This window comes from Amblyomma mixtum, chromosome 2, assembly GCF_055824585.1.
Source record: "Amblyomma mixtum isolate Tamu chromosome 2, ASM5582458v1, whole genome shotgun sequence".
Lineage (NCBI taxonomy): Eukaryota > Metazoa > Arthropoda > Arachnida > Ixodida > Ixodidae > Amblyomma > Amblyomma mixtum.
The window spans coordinates 271,251,873-271,270,399 of NC_143013.1; the positions used below are offsets into that span (position 1 = coordinate 271,251,873).

Sequence of the window (18,527 nt, forward strand, 5' to 3'; positions counted from 1 at the left end):
CGAACCCGCGTCTTTTGGGTCAGCAGCCGAGCACCATAACCACTGAGCCACCGCGGCGGCCAGTTTTAAAAATACATTTCATTACAGCCAGGTTTGACCCTCCAATATTAGCGACTTCCATAAAAACACTTCCCTTTTTTAAGCAAACCTTCTCTTCACGCTTCATAATAGTAAAATGGCAATATTACTGAATCTGTCCATGAACTACTGAAACCTGCCCCACACACACACGTTTCCACTGTAACAAGAAAGGATCCTATACCCAAAGCACTCCAGTCTTTTCTCCACTGCAGTTAGCCCAAAGACTTTCGAACTTTTTTTTATCTAGTGATGCCAAGTGCACTGATGCTGTTGTTGAAATCAGTGCAGGGTAGCATGCACCCACCGGTTTGGGATTTCAATGTTGATGGAGCAGTTGTCGAGCAGGTCTCCCTTGTCATTGCTGATGCTGGCCAAGAGCCAGCGCTGGTCCTCTGTCAGGCAGTAGGCACAGAAGAGGATGCCACACTTCTCCCTTCGCTCCCCAAACATCTCGCCCAACTCTGTCTGCTTGTCCTTTTGAGGGGCCAACACAAATGGCGGGCTCCACAGTTTCACCGGACCAACGCCGCCCTGACAGGGTAGAGAGAGAGAGGCAAAGGACTCAGCACCGCGCAACTCCACCATTTGATAAGCTTTCACGAGAAAAATCCGCGCAACTCCACCATTTGATAAGCTTTCACGAGAAAAAGCAAGTGTGTCGGTAGCCAGTTTTACTTCTCAGCATTTTCAAATTGCTGCACACTTAGGTCTTTTCAGACAGAAGTGCCAACAATATCCTTTTCTGAAGCGGAAGCCTTTGTTACTTCTATTTTTGTATGACCATAAATGAAAAACTCAAATGAATGAAAAAACTCAAAACTCAAACATAAAAGTGCAGTGCGAATTAAATAACGCATGCTAACCGCAAAATATCAGAAATTTCAAATACCTGCTCATCATCAGCAGAGGTACTTAGATGCAGTGAAATGTCATGGAGATTTTCACAAATTTTATAGTAAACCCACGATTACTAGCATGCCCTAAGTCAGTCTGGCTCAGCAGCACTGGGCTGCGGACAAGCAAAAGTAACAGAATCACTGGCATTAAGCTTCTTTCTTTTGCTTGTCTAAATCTGCACACACGATCAGCACATTTCATCACCTGAAATGAATCTGACCTTTGAATTCTTTTTCACCACTATTTGATTCCAATTTCATTTCAGCAAAAACTTCACAATCACCTTCCCTAGCCCTAACCCCGATTTTATACACAACCAACCAGTGGAAAAGCGCACTTATCACTGCAGAATTTTTTTCCCCAGTTCATTTGTGAAGCTCTAAAATGCACGACGGTTAATCTCACCGGCCTGCTCTTGAGAAACTCGTCCTGCGCAGCAGCTGGGCCAAATCCGGTGAGGGATTTGACGTTCGACTGGTGCGTGATGAGCCGCGCGCACTGATAGAAGACGGAAAGGGCGTGCGCTCGAAGCTGTTCTTGCCGCCGCACACCCTCCAAGGCATGGCCGCCACCACCCAGGATAGAATCCAGGCTCAAGATCTGTCACAATAAGAACACGTTCATTAACAGTGAGCACAAAGGCAGGGCTGGCTCACAATCACGAGCTGCATTATACAAACAGGCACTCCAACTTTGCAGCTGTCAAAAAGTGGCAACTTTCCCATCTCATACTGAACTATTTCTGACTCCAACTGGGAGGGGGGACGGGGGGGAAGCAAATTCTACACTTAATAGCACCACCATTAAGATAAAAACTAGGGGTGTGCGAATATTCGAAATTTTCAAATGTAGTTCGAATATTATATTTTTAGTATTCGTATTCGATTCGAAATCCAAGCATTCGTGTTGTTTCGAATATTCGACCCGACGCGAATATTCGTACCCAGCCGAATATTTTATTGCGAGCACCAGCGTTGATTTAGGTCCGCAAGTCCTAACGATAGAGACATAACAATATGGCGGCGCCCAGAGCAATGCGTAACGTTGGGCCATGCAGTAGCTGACTACACTGGTGAGCTTCTTTGTGGCTATACCTGCGACGCTGGTATAATCAGAGCTGTGCACGAAATACCTCGCAATGCGTGCCAGTTCAGTGCCAAGTGAGAGGGCATTTTTGTGGCTGGAGAAGTCGCTTCAGCTAGAAGGGAACTAGCTACTTCTGCCTGACCATGTGGAGCAGCCGGTTTTCCTTCACGACAACCCTTTATGTTCATTTCAGCAACGCGCTTTTGTGCTTATGGCAAGCTAGCCTTAATCAATGCTATGTACTAGCCATCTTCTCTGATATTTCCACTCTTCTAAGAATAATGTTCGAGACTTTGATACCTTTTGTGCAGCCACACACATCTTTTGTGTTCATTTCGTCACTGATAGTTGAACTGTGATGTTCTTGGGTGCTCAAATAATGTTTTGTAGTGGTTAAATGCGCCTGTCCTTGATTATTCGATATTCGATTCGATATTCGGAACCCAGTATTCGTATTCGATTCGTATTAGAAAATTTTGATATTCGCACACCTCTAATAAAAACTTAACTGAGAATCATTGCTAGAAGGTGTTTTGCGGTCTAAAGGCGAGGTGGTACACACCTGCACATGAGTGTTGCTCTGCAGAGGTTCGGGTAAGCACTCAAGGAGTTGGGAGAAGCACCGGTGCAGTCCCAGTGTGGCCAAACGAAGAACGTCGGGGTCAGAACAGCCCAACGTGAACGGTTCCACCAAATACACAACCAGGGCGGGAGGCTGCTGCTCATCCTCGCCTTCTTCAGTCGCAGACGCTGGGGCACTGCTGCCCGACGGTGTACCGGTTGTGGACCCCGGCGTGCTGGAACCACCAACCAAACTTGTGCCGCCCCCTGAGGTTGTGGTGGCCGGGGCAGCGCCCAAGACGGACTGGTTCGAAGATGGTGTTGAACCACTCTGGTTTGCCGATGTGATCCCAGTTCCTGAAGCTGTCCCTGTGGCCCCCGATGTCGCAGATGTCTCCTGGGAGTTCTCTGCAGTCAAAGGCACGAATTCAAGGGACAATCCATCGGCACTGCTCCATTTGGTTGTAAAAACGCCACAACACAGCTGACAAATTAGTTTAAGAAATTACCAGAGTGTTATGCGAAAAAAACCTGAGCACTTTAAAATGTGAGCTCACTGTTATTTCAGGATTTTTAAAAGTCAATGAGGTGAACTTCAGCAGGGGGATTCAAGTAAACTTTGACCACCTGCAATCCTTTAGTGCACACTGGATTGTGGCATGCACCAGCGAAGATCAAACCTCTGACCTTGCGCTCAGCGGCCCAACATCACTGCCACTGCACCTCAGCGGCAGCTGTAAAAGGTGAGCTAATAAAGACCACCTCATTGTGTTCCCATTTGCTTGCATGCACAAGTGCTTTTGAAGGCTGCACGTATAAAAGCAGCACCAAGGCTGGTTTTCACTCCTTCTTTTCACTATCACATGCAGTAGGGATGTTCACTGACCTGTGGCATCATGTGGCCGTGGTGTGGCATTTCCTTCCTGCGCTGCCTCGGGTGTTGGTGGCGGCCGTGGAGAAGCGAGGGGTGCCCTGGCTTCAGCACCACACCGGATTGCGTTTGGGGGACCCTCTAGCATGCCCCTGTCTAAGCTTTGTGTGGCTAGGTGGGGGCCTGCCAAGCAAACACAACAGTGAGGTCAGAGTGGAGCTACCCAATGCACAACCAAAGACCAGAGAGTCACTTTCAAACTGGCGAGACGTGGACATCGCGCGAATGGTTTTGGTCAGTTTTTTATGATCATTCTCTACTTGTTTGGGGCTCCGGGATTGCTATGAATCCAACGGTTGCACAATGTCTGCAATTCAATGGTGCAAACAATTCACTATTTGCTTGGGGGCTCTGGGAATGTTACGAATCCAACGGTTGTGCAATGTCTGCAATTCGCCGGTGTGAACAATGCCTTCATAACACACAATGCCAGAAAGTTAGGAAGATCACTCACACATGCTCTTACAGTTCATTACGGCGAGCACTTATTTCTATAAGTTTGCTTCAATGTTGTAGAAACGCTACATCTACTCAGCACAAGGAAGAAGCAAGCGCTGATAAATGCCTGCGGGACCAGGCACCCGCCTTACCCAGCTGGAGCTTGCATGCACGGGCAAAGAGCCTCAGCCGAGGTCCCAAGGGTCCGTCAGCGAGGGATCCGAGCCAGTCGTCATCGGGAGGCTGCTGTGACTCGGTGGACGAGGGCAGGGACAGGGTGCAGGACACACGAAGCAGGCCCTCGCGCAGCCCTCCCCGAGAAAGTGGGCAGTGGCGGCCCAGGTTGAGCGCCTGGTAGGTGGCACTCAGGTCTTGGAAGAAAGTTCGCACACCCGAAAGCACCGCTTCACTGTCAGGCACCACCACCACATAGGCAACGTCCCGAGATGGCGAGTAGGGCTCCAGTAGCAACTTGTCCTGAATCGGGAACAAGAGGACTTGCTTCAAGACAAAACCCAAGAGACAAAACTGCCGCAGATGTGGCAAAGCCAACGAATGGGTGGGTATGGTGAGGCTTCACCACAACACAATGAGCTGCGGTTGAGGAGATGTTCATGTGCTGATGCATGCACATGAGCACCTGCCAGTAAATTACAATGATCTGTAACATTACTAAGAAAGAACACATTGCACCAATACTGAAACAGGGGCTAACTTTAATGGTTCCAGTGCACACAAGTTATTCAGATAACTCAAAGCAGCACTTGAATTAAAATTAGAAAAAAAAAAGAAAGAATTACGTGGCTCCTTCTATGTTCATGGCCAGTGCACACAATATGCTTCATCTCTACAGCCCTGAAGTCAAGCTGTTGCCTCCTCCTCGCAGCTCGCAAGCTTAGTGGTTGAGGTCACTGCAGCTTTCTTCAAGAGAAGTGGGGGAAAAAAAAAAAAAAAAGGTTGTGCTACATTCATACCTTGGTTCTATATGTAAATGGAGGAGTGCTCGAAAGCAGATGATGTGAGGGAAAAAAACTCGTGATAAAGGCAAATATGGCACATGCAAAAGAGGCGGGGACAAAATTTTAACTTGCGGTGGGCACAAGCTGGCCTCAGGGCACTGGACGTAGAAGGCCATGATGCCCGACAATGATTTACGTGAAACTTGAAGCCAAGAAAAGCCGAGCTCACCCAGTACTTCAGGGCGAAGGGCGACAAGGCAAGCCAGTCCCGGTCGTAGCCAACAAGCAGGGACGGGATGGGCTGCGGTTCGCACTGGTCTTCGGTGCCCCGTCCAGCCAGCCGGTGGAACTGGCGCCACGTGAGGGGTCCCGCCACCCGGTACGTCACCTCCCAGAGGCCCTGATTGCGTTTCTTGTGCACCGCGTCTTGCAGCAGTGGCTGAAGGCCACGCAGCAGTCCCATCGACACCAGGCTGCTCGGAGGACATGGGGCTGCACAGGCACAATCACAAGTCCTCGCCCATTGTCACTACTGTTTTCAGCGAAGGAAAGCACAACCATGAAAAAAACAGGCAGTTCTCTTGACCACAGTGCGCACTGGACACAAAGAATATCAAGAGCACAACACTATGCAGCACATCACAACGCAGCTAGGCGCTTACACAATATCCCGTTGAGGACCATTGCCCGTCTCATCTTTGGCTTGCGTTGTTCCCGCGCTATGAATACTGTGTTACCATTTACAGTCGCTGACCGATTTTTCAGACTCGGCATGACTCGGTAAATGGCCCAATTAATGGTACAGTTAGAAAAATTCATTAAGTGGGGATGCAATCCTTTAAAAGCAGAAAAATCGCGATAACGTCGATTTTTGGAAAAGTACCCATTTCGGCAGTATGCGTCTTAACTACCTTTTCTGTATTTATCAAATGCCTAATTCATCGTGAGTGCAAGATAAAAGCACGAACCTTGACACAAATGCTTGCCGCACTACAACCAGTCACTTGTGTAGTGTGGCGAAGCCTGCCACCTACCACCTAAATGGGTGCCACTTGGGTCATAATTTGTTCAAATTATGCAGAGTTAGAACTAAGGGGAGCCTTTGTAATACGCTTGATGTTTACCACACCAAGAGTGTCAGCCTGAATAAACTGGATGCTTGAATTAGGTGAGTTCGAACAAGCAAGAGTACACTTTATTAGCAAACTGTGCAAAAAATTTCATTTGTCAGTCATAAAACGATATCGTACTTGCTCAAATAATGAACTTACTGTTTTTCCCGAGAAATTTTGAGGGACGCATTCACACGAGAGGTGTTACATAAGCACAAATTTTGAGAAACAAAATAACTGGTGAGTTAATTTGGACCTGTGCCGTGATGTGGGTAAATACGGTGGTACCTTTATTTCCTTTACTTTTGTTTTGTGGTAAGGAAGCATTTCAGGATGACATCTTTTATGAGTCAAGTTGCCAAAACCGAGATGTTTCCTGCAACCAACCGCTTTTTTTTATCTTGCTCTTCCCCACTTAGAGTCAGTCGCCCAGTGTGAAACCAGGGAGGGGGGGCACGAAGACAGGCAGCAGTTCAACAAGGTGCCACTCACAGTGCAGGTAGGGCCAGTGATGCAGGCAGGAGCTGCGAAGGTTTTCTTCCAGGGGCCGTGAGGCAACAGTCTCGAGTGCACCCGAGGCCACCTCGCAGCCGTCCAGGGCTTGCAGGAGGGCCAGGGAGCCCGGCGGGGGGCGCAGGCCAGTGGGTGGTGGCAGCTGAGGCTCAGAGCCCAGCTGCAGGGTCTTGTGCAGCACTGAGCACGGCGACAGGGACATGCCCAGGCACTGGTTCTGGACATAGTCCATCAGGCCTTCCTCATCCACCTGCCACGCAAGAGAGGAGGAGGGGATGAGAAGGAAGTCAGCTGGAGCCGAATTCTGATGTCTGCTGTGGTGCCTGCGAGGCAGCACTTCTGGCAAACCTGAATCCCTAAAAGACATACAAAGAGGTATTTGTAAGCCTCGGACAAGCTACGGAGGATCCTTTGGTGACAGGTGTCGATTTCAAATGCATGAAAATGGCAACCCGTTTACTTTTGAGAATGAATGCACATTAGTGATGCAAAACTATCGGAAAATTGACTATCGATAGTGTAAATAAACTATCGATAATGTTGCTATCAATAGTATTACTCGCGAGAGTACCGCTATCGATAGTCTTGCTATTGATAGCGGTGCTATCGCTAGTAACACAATCGATAGTAACAATACTGATATTATGCATTTGTTGGCCAGCGGTATAACCAAAACATTTGCGATACCTGATTGGTTGCATGGTCTCATGAGAATTAACGTTCCTAAGAGACACAAGCTATGAGGGATGCTGTAGTGGAAGTCTCCGGATAAATTTCGACCAGCTGTGGTTCTTTAACATGCACAGGGACAGTTTGGAAGAATGCCTGGAACTGCATCCGATGAAAGAACAAACAGCACAATTTGCTTTGGCTTACACGACGACATCGTGCACAGCAGACGTTGTCTTGCTGACGTAACCCCTGCAGAAATGTTTTTCGCACACATGCTTTGTAACTAGGACATTCGCACGCTGACATTTTATCCAGCAACTTTACGTAGGGAATGTCTGCAGAGCTTGGTCACGTGTAGGCCTCGAAAACGGGCGAGTCCTGTCAAATACTCATACCATCACCTCCATATCACACACTCGGGAAACCAAGTTTAGGATGCAGTGGGTACGCATGGTTAATTTTATAGAATCAGTAGAACTATATATAAGTAGTAGTATCAATAGGGCTATCGATCGTACTATCAACAGAACTATCAAAAGTACTATCGAAAGTACTATCGAAAGTACTATCGAAAGTACTATCGAAAGTACTATCGAAAGTACTATCGAAAGTACTATAGATAGTACTATAGATAGTACTATAGATAGTACTATAGATAGTACTATAGATAGTACTATCAAGTCTTTTTTACCATCGATAGTTAGATAGTGAGATAGTGAATCAAATATCGATAGTATCGATAGTACTATCGATTGTTTTGCATCACTAATGCACATCCGAATGCGTGCAGTGCAGCTCAGTCGCAACTTGTTCAGCAGGCATAAATGTATGAATCCATTTCTTCACGTAAGAGAACTGCCACCAGATACAACGAATAGAGAAAGGAAGACTGAGGTTGTACCAGCAACTCTAGCTCGGCTGTTACAAAGCTCTGACGTTAAACAAGCCTGCAGACAGAGCGACTCAAACGCACTGCGTCCAAAACCACCAGCAGCAGCAAAAAACTTGGAACAGTCAGCAGACTGCATAGGCACGCACCTTGGTCAACGATGGGGCAGCAAGGTGTCCACTTGTCGGGGGGCCCCCCATTCCTGTCCTGGCAGCCACACCTAGCCGTGCCTGCTGCTGCTGCTGTTGCTGCTGCAGTAGGGCCCGTGCATTGGGCCCAGGCTTTGCCTCGTAAGGCAGCCCTGTGATGTCAAGCTCGTCCTGGTAGAAGAGCCCTGCCCGGTGCGACAGGTGCCGGTTCACCACGGCAGAGAAGCCGCACGTGCACTTGTACTGGGCCTCCTCACTCGCCGTGGGAACCAGAGAAGGTGGCAGGTACACCCCAACGTCTGCACCCTGCAAAGGTCCCAAGGGGAACGTCAGCAGGGCTACACGACTAAGCGGGGTTGCCTCACAAGTACTGGCCTCAATCAGCAAATTTAGTGTGAAAGGATACTATAGCCTGAAATGTTCCAGCGTGGGAAGGCCATGGAGTGACCGTTTATTCCGATAACAACACACGGCAGATTTTTCCGGCTTGTTTTAACATGCCAATTTTGGGTGCTACGTGAACATCACGGCATCGCACATATGGGTAGCATTAGCTTGAACGGCCGTCTCCGGGGAGCCTCTGACAGGCATTCAGCCTGTGGTGATGGCATCTATCGGTTGTGCTCAGCTGGCCGGCCAATGCATAGCCGTGCACTGTTTTTTGTGTGCTGACTAGTGCTATGCTGGTCCTTTGAGAAAGCATGTCACCGTTACAGTGTCAACACATTTCTTTCACTTCTGTCTGTGTGCTTCTTCTGTTCTTTCACTGTGCCAAAACTGTGCATGTGTTACCCAGGTTTTCATCAAATAAATTTACAGTGATGCAAACGGTTTTTGGCAGTTTTCTGGGGGCCATTCAATAATTACAACCTCGGATAATCCAGACATTTCTTCTGGACTTCCGAAAACGAATTAATGAGGCTTTCCTGTAAATATGTCGCATGTTCATTAAGCCGACGCCAACTTTAATCACTGTCCAACAACAGCACACTTCTCTGCCTATAGTAGACAAAACCCTGGTTTTCCTTTCTGGACGCAGCTAGGCTTTTTCGGCCGCTACTAGATTTGAGTGGCTTCTGCTGGGTGCCTCTGGGTTACAGAAAGAATGACGGCTAGAGAGCATGGGACATTGCCTTGATGTTCATGTTGCAGACGCAGAGGGTGCAGCTGGCAAAGTTGTGGTCCCGGAACAGCTCCAGCAGAGAGTCGGACAGGAGCAAGTTGACAAGCAGGGAATCCGCTTCAGGAGTCGGAGGCTCGGGGGGACCTCCCAAACAGGGTCCGCGACCCACGGGGAAGCCCCCCATCAGTGCCGCCGGGTAAGGGCCCTGGCCCATTTCATAGCCGATGGCTGCTGCTCCAGGGCTTCCCATCATGGCTGCAGGACCAGGGTAGCAGGCCCGCTCTTCCATGCCCGGGTGGTGACTACGTGGATGTCATTCACGTGTTAGGGCATGAGACAAGTACAAAAGTGCGCTCCCTTTACAAGCCCCGTTTCCTCACGCTTTCAGTACAGAACAGCAATCCCACCAAATATACAAAAGGACTGTACAGGGAATGGTGTGAATCAAATGTTAACTGCGCGGTCAGACATCAAGTTGAATAGCATATGTTCAGGGGGTGGTTGGTGAAGCATATCACGACAGGAAACTGCACAGTAAGATAAGAAGATGGAGCAAGGGTGACGGTACATGCTGCCTTGTAGTGCAGTTTCCAGTCATTAGACAACAGGCAAAGCAAAATGGCAGCCACTACAAAACTGAGACAACTCTGCCCCAATCCTAACACAGGCAATAGCACAGTGACCATTTCCTCTTCAGCTTCATGCAAGTGCTCAGCTAAGTGTCACTGCTGTCCACATCACTCGGCAAGGTCAATGCTTACAACAGCCCCTCACCTAGGATGACGCTCAAGGAGACCCGGGTGGTGCAATCCTCCGCCCCCCATGCGCATGAGGAAGGCAGCCTCCTGAGCAGAACCGGGGGCTCCGCCCACCGAGTGAGGGGGTGGCACTGGAGGCGGGGCTTGCTGCTGCTGCTGCTGCTGTTGGTGGTGCACAGCAGGGTGGTAGTGGGGAAGGGGACGGGGACCGGGTGGTGGCTGTGGAGGGGCCTGGGCTGGCGGTGGATGCTGCTGCCAGCTGGGCTTGTACGAGACCTCAATGGGCGGCAGAGGGGCCAATGCTGCACTGGGAAGCTGGGCTAACGGGGCATACCGCTGGGAGCTCAGAAACGCCTGCACCTTGGGCACCTTGTACACGTACGACCAGTCCTGGTGGGCAAACAAAAGGCGATTCATATCAACTAGTGCACCAATGCAAACCTCGCCCATCGACAGCTATCTCCCAGACTTCAGGCACATCACCCAAAGCCGGTAAATCTAATGCGCGGGAGTAGGAGAGTGATCACTCTCGATTATGAACCAAACAGTAGGCGCTTCAGTTCGATTCATAAACTAAATTTTCAGTATTCAATACCTTTGGTTGAAATTACATAGTTGGTCGCCACATGTGAAGAAGCCATGTGCAACTGCATGCGATGCTTGCATAAAAAACCCTTCCCACTAGAACAATGACGACTTGGGAGTGCAAAAAGAAACCTGAACTACTACCCTCATCCATCTTTCCCTGGGCTTATAATGACAGTCCTTATTGTTGCTTAAGGATCATGTGCAGGATCATAGCCAAGAACCACTAGTGCAGTCAAGTGATATCTAACATTCAAACCAGAAACTGAAAGAAGTTGGCATGCGTGCTAAGCACGCACAGTGAGCCTCACAAGGGATGGAGAGACTGACCTTGGCGCCGTCAAAGCCAGGGCTGGCGCAGTTGCCGTAGGGGTCCAGCGTCCTGTCGCCAGCGTCGCCAAGCGGCAAGTCTGTCCCAGCACCAGGGCATGATGGGGACGGAGCAGCATTGTGCTCCAGTGACGGAGGTGTTGGAAACATGCGGATCAACTCTGCCGTCCCTGCGCGTGAAGTGAAACGAGCATGAGTTATACAGTCATAAAAAAATGACCCTACACTCGTTTCTTTCTCTCCTCCAGAATCCATGATGTACACTGCTTACATGTCTTATAGCAGTGGGACGAATTCATTCAAAAGTGGAAGAAGAATCTTCCCCGAATTTATGCTTTTACCTTTTCATGAAACAGAGCCATTAACATGCAGCCTGTCTCTCTTGCATAACACCACCAGCACAGAAAGTTACTTTACGACGAACTCAAATGCACCCCTTGCATTTGACACTCGTTTTAGTGCATGACAGGTGCATAATGTGCTGTCACTTCCTCCAGTTCTTTCACTACTCGATGACACTTCGGATCAGTGCAGTCAGTCCACTCTGCACAAGATTCAAGGTTACCTGCTCTGAGCCTGACTTCACTGCAAGTCCTGAGGGGTAAAAAAAAAAAAAAAAAAAAAAAACCTCCAGGCATCCAAGCAAAATAACTTACCCAAGATACCGACTGTGGTGCTGTTTTTGGACTTTGTGATGGGTTCGTCTGTGGCACCTGGAGGCTTTGTGGAACTTGGCGTAGAGGGGGCCTGGAACTGACAGGAACCTTACTTGTAGCAAGAAGCTCCACTTATTTCATCACGTGCCCCCCCAGCATTAAACAAACAAAAAAAAATGCAGTAAGGAGCACCATGAATGCCCTCATAACAGCACAACACAAAGACAACTACCGCCGAGTCTACTTATCAAAAACATGACTCCTATGCAGCATTGTTTTGTTTAACAGGGTTTACAGCAAGTAGATAGAACATATAATAACACACTCCTATATAGTTGACTAATGGTGCTCTTTACATGTGTGATGTACCAGTGGCCAAGCGTAGTTTTGATTCAGGTTGACACTTGTTGGTGCACTGCTTATTTCAGCACTGTGACACGTGCAACAAGGTGACACGTGCAACAAGGTGACACGTGCAACAAGGTGACACGTGCAACAAGGTGACACGTGCAACAAGGTGACACGTGCAACAAGGGCGATGCGTGCATTGCGATCAAATGGCTAATCAGCACCCTAAGGTGTGCATGTCTTTTCGAATCAGTCTTTCAGAGGCATTGCGCACCTTATTAGGCTGCCGGTTGTGCGATGTAATCAAAGGCTCATTTTAATTGCGGGGTAAATGCAACTAGCCGTGACATTTCCAAGATAAAATTTTTTAGCATAAAACTATGCGAACTGACACTCTGTTTCCGTCAACACGAGGTTCACTACAAGGGTCCTGTTAATTGACTCTCCAAATAACCATAAAAAATTGATAGTCTCCTTCAAGTTCTTAAATTAGCAAGGGTCAACCGTAATAAGTTTAAAATTGAATTTCTTCTGTTTTGCAGATATAAAAGGACTGCCCTGTGTATTACCTTTCACAAAGTGAGCAAGTTGTCTGTCCTCATCGACACAATGAATGCAGCAACAGAAGCACAACAATGCTGGCACTGCTTACAGGGTCATCACTGCTCTCATCCGATGAGGAGGTGTCAAAGATGTTCTCCAGGTCATCGTCCGTCACCTTGAGGTCTTCGACCCGCGTGAAACCAGGGTGGCGCGGTGTGGGAGGAGAACCCCCTGCAGCAAGGTCGCCCTGAGAACCAGGGGTGGCGGGCTCTCCAATGCCGCCAGCATGGGGAACACCCGCCGAGTCAGCAGAGGGCAGCGCTGCATCGGCTGCTGCTACCGAGACCTCCATGGGCACACTGTCCTTTTCTTCCTCCTGTGCCAAGACATGCAGTGAACAAGGGTTTGCTCATCAGGGAACATTTTATTTTTTCGCTTCTGCCATGAGAAAAGAGATAAGCAGTTTTAGAGACACTTCGAAGAGAGCCTAGTACCGTAAAAACCCGCGTATAATACGAGGTTTTTTTCCCATAATTAGCGTCCTAAATTTTCGCCTTGTACTATTTGCGGATCCGAACAAAAATTTTCGAAGTTGCTCGAAGTTTTGGTTTCGGTTTTGCGGCGTGGCTACGGCTTGGCTTCGCTATTGGCGCGTGGCTATGGCTTGGCTTCGTTACTCTGGACAAACGACGTCACAACGTCGTTTCTTTGTTGATCCGTTGGGTGCGCCGGGGGGTCGCGGTGTGCCGTGCGCCTGTTGACAACGCACGTGCTCGCATGTAAGGCACGCTTCGTGAAGTGGATATTCTTTTAGAGAGCCCGATGTCACGGTCTCGAAAACAGTACTCGGCTACTTTCAAGCGATTTTGGCTGCGGAGAACATCGGCAACGGTGCGGCCGGGAGGCAGTTTGGTGTCGTCGAAGGAAGCATTCGTGGATGGCCACAACAGAAAGAAGCCCTTTTCGCATGCAGCGGAATGCGACAAAGCTTTCGCGGCCGTTTGATGGTTGTGTAAACAAACCGTTCAAGGATGCAGTCAGGCGGTGCTACGCAGAGTGGATGCGCTCAGGTGAGCCTGCAGTGACGCCAACCGGGCGGCTGAAGCGGGCTTAAGAAGTGCGGCATCTCGAACGCCCTCGATGGCACGGAAGATGAGTACATTTGGGATGATTTGTCGGACAAAGAAATGTCTGAAGAAAGCGCTACTGAAGAACAAAGTAATTGAAGTGAAGTGCGGGATGCAATTTGAATAAATGTCTTCTATGAGCTTGTGTTACTCGTATTATACGCGGGTAAAACTTTTTTTCCCATTTCGCGTCTCTAAAACTTAGCCCCGTATTATACGCGGGTTTTTACGGTAATCTTGCCCGAAAATGCTATAAAAAAGCCGACACGGAGAGTAGGTTACCATATTTAACACAATGTGCACTGGTATAGTTTCAACTGAGAGTAATCATATATTTATTTGACACTCTTATCATTACAGAAACTTTGCCACCTCTGCGTGACACCTCTGCTGACAACCTTCTGTCGACAACGATGAGGCATTAAAGGCTTTTGCCTTAAAATCATTCCAGAAGTGCATACAGAGTGTCTGCCCGGTTTCGTGGCGTGAAATCAAGCTAGGTACACAGGTCATGGCAAGAAAGTTTGACGAGTGCCCAGCCCACCTTGACCACAACAGGAGCCGCAGCTTGGTTGGGCGTTCCACCCTGTTGAGAAGCAGCTGCCTGGCTGCCGGGGGTGGCAGCTGTGCCGGTGGCAGTTGCTGCAGGATCTTCTTCAGCTTCGTCATGGAACTCGTAAGGGTCACGGGCACTTGGAACACCGGGCGTGCCCCCAGCTTCACCTGCCTGTGCACCGCATGCGGCCACGGCGCCGTCCCCCGCTGGCTCTGCTTGCCGGCAAGATGTGGACAGTCCCCATGGATCACAGGGGTTGGTTCTCCGAGGAGCACCCATGTGGGGTCGCTTGCACGGGGGTATGTCCCTGCGAAGAAGGTCAACTTCAGCAAGGGAAAGCCTGTGCATTCAGTGCAGAGAAGCCAGACTTCAATGGACGTTTAAAAAAGAAACGGAAAGGGACCACAGGCGATCAAGGCGCGAGTCTCGTGCTTTCGCGGCCATTGGCCATTTTTCACAAAGTTTGTGCAATCGCCGTTGTCGTCCCACTTATGATAAAAAAAAAAAGTTATAGCTCATTAGAAAGGGATCCCCACCTTAAAATTGATCCACATCCTACCATTTATAGTGTCGCTCTTAGTTCAGGTGCAGATCTGGCACATCAGAAATCCGTTTAATAACTTTTACCCCAGCTGTATAGCACGCAGACATCATACAGTGAACTCTTTTAAAATACAATCCTCCCTTAATCCGAACGTCCGGTTTATTCTAAATGTCATTTCAGTTCTCTGTCAAGTGTATAAAAAGGCTCCATGCAATTCATGTTTGAATTACTCAGAGTTATGAGCAAGTTGCACGACTGGCTGTGGAAAAAGAAACCAGCCTGCAAGTGCATAAGCATTCAAAGGATGATAACCTGAACCAGCAGCTCATAGGTTTTGACACGAACCCCTCTTTCCACCTTCCACAAGCACCAATCAAATGGAGTCAAGACTTTGTAATTCACTCAAACTACCCATTTATTCAAACTGACGCTTTGCTCCATCAGGTGTTTCAGAAAGGCTCCAGGTAATCCAAACAAATTTTCGCTTCCCTTCCAAGTTGAAATCATTAAAAGTTGACTGCCTATTACATGCAACTGTTTGGTGCAAACAGCTGCACTGTACCTGCTTGTTTTCCCCGTACCCAGCCCGTGGCTATGTCAAGTTAGCAATGCCTGCATCTTTCGTAACAAAACAGGGACTCTTGTTGGGGCACTCACCATGCAGGTAGGTAAACAGTGGAGTAATCATACAACAGGCTGCTTCCCAGCGGCAGTAATGCCTCAGCTTCCATCAGAGCCTCATGAGCGACAGCAGGAAGACATGGCCGCTTCAAACCTTGGTGCTGCTGCTGTGGCGTTAGCTGCAATCGACAACAGTTCCACCATTAGACACACTGAGAGGGCATCATCAGCAACCCACAAATGGCTTATGTTGATTTACCTAATGCACTCAACAAATTACCTCTCTGTCAAATACCACAGGCTGTTATTTTAAAAGACAAAACGTGCATTTTTCACAACACAAAAATGTCAACCTACTGCTGTAGCTTGTGTGACAAGACGGTCATATACCACACCTGGTAAGCAGCTTTAAAATGCAGATCAGGAGGGCAGTCCGGGTTCCAGATTCACTTCATTAGAAATGAGTGCCCCAAAGGTCCACTGTTATTCTTGCTCAGCTCATGCCACATGTATCACATTATGCATCACAAGGTCCTGCCACCGCATGCACCTCTGTCCATGTCTGCTTTCCTGTACCATTATCTTGTAGCCTAGTTCCCGTCCTAAATATTCTTGCCCCCTCCAGTGAATACATCATCAGCCCACCAATGCCTACTGCAGGACAAAGGCCGCTCTGATTCATCTCCAATTATCCTTGTCGCTCACCAGCTGCAGCCACTTCGTACTTGCAAGTGTGTGTGATCTCACCTGCTCGCTTAATCCTTTACGTTCTCCTTGCTACGTTTACTTTATTTTGGAATTCATGCCATTACCCCATCAGACCAGTGGTTACCTGCCCTCTGCATTGGATTCCTTGCCTACGTCCATTTCTTCTTCTTGTTTTCATATAGGATATCAATAACTTCACATTCATTCGCTAACCCACTCGGCTCAGTTCCTGCCTGTAAATACTAACCCTATCAGGTGCCCACAGACTCATTAAAATGTGAAGATTTTCACTCGAGCAACTTTACGCGGCCTGAAATAACTGACACATACCCAGCACAAACAGCTCAGCACCAAGAACTGCCCCTTAACTCGAGTGCGTTACCTGCTGCGGCTGCTGTGCTGGCTGCTGAGCCGGTGGCTGTTGCTGAGGCGCAGGAGGCCCCGGTGTTGTCGGGGGAGCCTGCAGCTGGGGAGCGGGAGTCCCCGGTGGTCCCCCAAGTGGTGTCCCCGGCGGCAGGGAGGCAGGGCCACCGGGGGCCGCTAGGGGAGTGCCCGGCATTTCCTCGGCACCCACTGACGGCGGAGCGTGGACTCCGGAGGAGGCCAGCGGGGTGGCCGCGGACGAGGATGGAACTGAGCCAGGCCCTCCCCATGGGTGGGAAGTGCCCCCGGGAGAACAGGAAGGAGGTGCTTCCAGGGGCGGCTTCACCTCCAGCAAGGACGATGGCGACAGCAGCTGCAAGGGTCATTGCTGTGTCACTCAACCCCATACCACGTGGCTCCCCTTCAGGCTGAGAGCACCTCCACTTAAAGAGGCCCCGAACCGAGGACACCAAAAGGGCTAGTTCGGAGGCCCTTACAATACAAGGTCGCGCACTTCTGCATCGCCCATGGCCCACAAACAACACTAAGTAAAAGCATATCTAGAAGAACTTAATACTGCACTAAATGCTTCAGCTCCACTGAGGAGATAAACCATTATCGCAGCAGTGTGCACAATACAACAGTGCCAGACAATAGTGCCAGTTTCAATACTAATTAAAAGAACTTAGATCTCTACACAACCAAACCATTATGCTCCTTCGCAACTAAATAAGGACATGCATGGCTGTAGTGAAACAACCACAAGGCAAGATTCCTTAACACTTCCATGAGCTTACCTGCTCCCCGGGCTGCCGATCCTTGGCTGGCTCTGCAGCCGATGGGGCAGGGCTTGCGCCTGGCGCTGGGGAAGGACGTGGCTCATCCCTTGGCGGCGGGTGTGGAGACAAAGTAGGCATGGCAGGGTCTGCCTGAGACGCCTGCGAGGCAGGCCCCTCACTGAGCAGCAGTGGCGTGCCTGGATGGGAGCACGAGCCCACCGATGGCGGATGGCCGCCCACCGCTGGCTGGTGGGACAACTGGGGGAGGCCTCCACTGGCTACTCGAGACACTAGAGCCACTGCACCCTCATAGTCCACCTGGTGGGAAACAGGTGCAAGCAGACACAGCAGCACACGTCAGCCAAGTTGTCAAGTCTATCCTACAACCCCCTCCCAGCCTTGAGTAGCACGTCAGCGCTGTTTCTATGCCAGCTAAGTCTTCTGCCATTCATCAAACAGCTTCTCTCTCTCAAATCCAAAATGAATGCTGAAGCTAAAGCCTGCCACGACGAGATGGTGCTCTGACAAGTACTAAAAGATGCAGCATGCATTATCGCGCTCAATATGACTTTCCATGTGTCCAAAGCAAGTGAAGTGACGTTTTTTGCTTTGTAGTAAAACAGTACACCTTCACACAAAGCACCCAGCTCACACAACCAGTCGGTGGTTTTCTTGTATCAATGGCTGAATGCATCCACTTTCAGCACCTCTAGGCGCACGCCACTTTTGTGGACTGAGCTGCCACAGCTCATGCATTGCAACTCAAAGTGAGTGTGATAATATAACACAAGGACATACTAGGCTTTCTGGCAAATTGCGTTTAGTGTGAAAGCACTATTGGCCCCATAAACTGGAAAATTTTGGTGTGTGGTGAAGCCTCCATAGTTAGTCAAGTAGTGCAAGAAATAGCGAGAAATAAACCGAGACTTGCATGAGGGTAACCTTAGCCAACTAGGAGAAATAAATTAAATATTGCTGTGAGTGGATACTGCATGAAAGCACTACACTGTCGCTGCAGCCAATCTTGCCTCGTGTTAAACTGCAACACTTTCACGCTGAGCATTGCACGTTGTCGTCTTCATCAACTTCCATCTGTGCGCAAGTAACGAAGGGAAAGTAAACGCGCTTTCAATTGCACTTTCAGGTACGTGGTGTTGGTGTCAATCAGCAAAAGCCTGCTTTCGCATAATATTTCACA

At 49.1% G+C, this 18,527-nt stretch overlaps 1 protein-coding gene across 2 annotated transcripts in view; it reads right to left on the reverse strand.

Moving 5' to 3' along the window:
* Positions 1–18,527, reverse strand: part of skd (mediator complex subunit skuld) — a 77,315-nt gene that overhangs the window by 13,366 nt on the left and 45,422 nt on the right. Inside the window, exons 9-25 of one of the 2 annotated variants that reach the window (XM_089573999.1) lie at positions 17,348–17,647; positions 16,570–16,923; positions 15,516–15,658; positions 14,303–14,621; positions 12,741–13,007; positions 11,741–11,831; positions 11,085–11,254; positions 10,186–10,559; positions 9,422–9,713; positions 8,289–8,594; positions 6,558–6,828; positions 5,183–5,445; positions 4,147–4,471; positions 3,512–3,679; positions 2,627–3,033; positions 1,384–1,578; positions 386–612 (exon numbers count right to left, since the gene is read on the reverse strand). In XM_089573999.1, the coding sequence (XP_089430125.1) occupies positions 386–612; positions 1,384–1,578; positions 2,627–3,033; positions 3,512–3,679; positions 4,147–4,471; positions 5,183–5,445; positions 6,558–6,828; positions 8,289–8,594; positions 9,422–9,713; positions 10,186–10,559; positions 11,085–11,254; positions 11,741–11,831; positions 12,741–13,007; positions 14,303–14,621; positions 15,516–15,658; positions 16,570–16,923; positions 17,348–17,647 (4,472 nt within the window). Of the gene's footprint in view, positions 1–385; positions 613–1,383; positions 1,579–2,626; positions 3,034–3,511; positions 3,680–4,146; positions 4,472–5,182; positions 5,446–6,557; positions 6,829–8,288; positions 8,595–9,421; positions 9,714–10,185; positions 10,560–11,084; positions 11,255–11,740; positions 11,838–12,740; positions 13,008–14,302; positions 14,622–15,515; positions 15,659–16,569; positions 16,924–17,347; positions 17,648–18,527 lie in introns of both variants that reach the window. The other variant, XM_089573998.1, reaches the window with a different exon arrangement.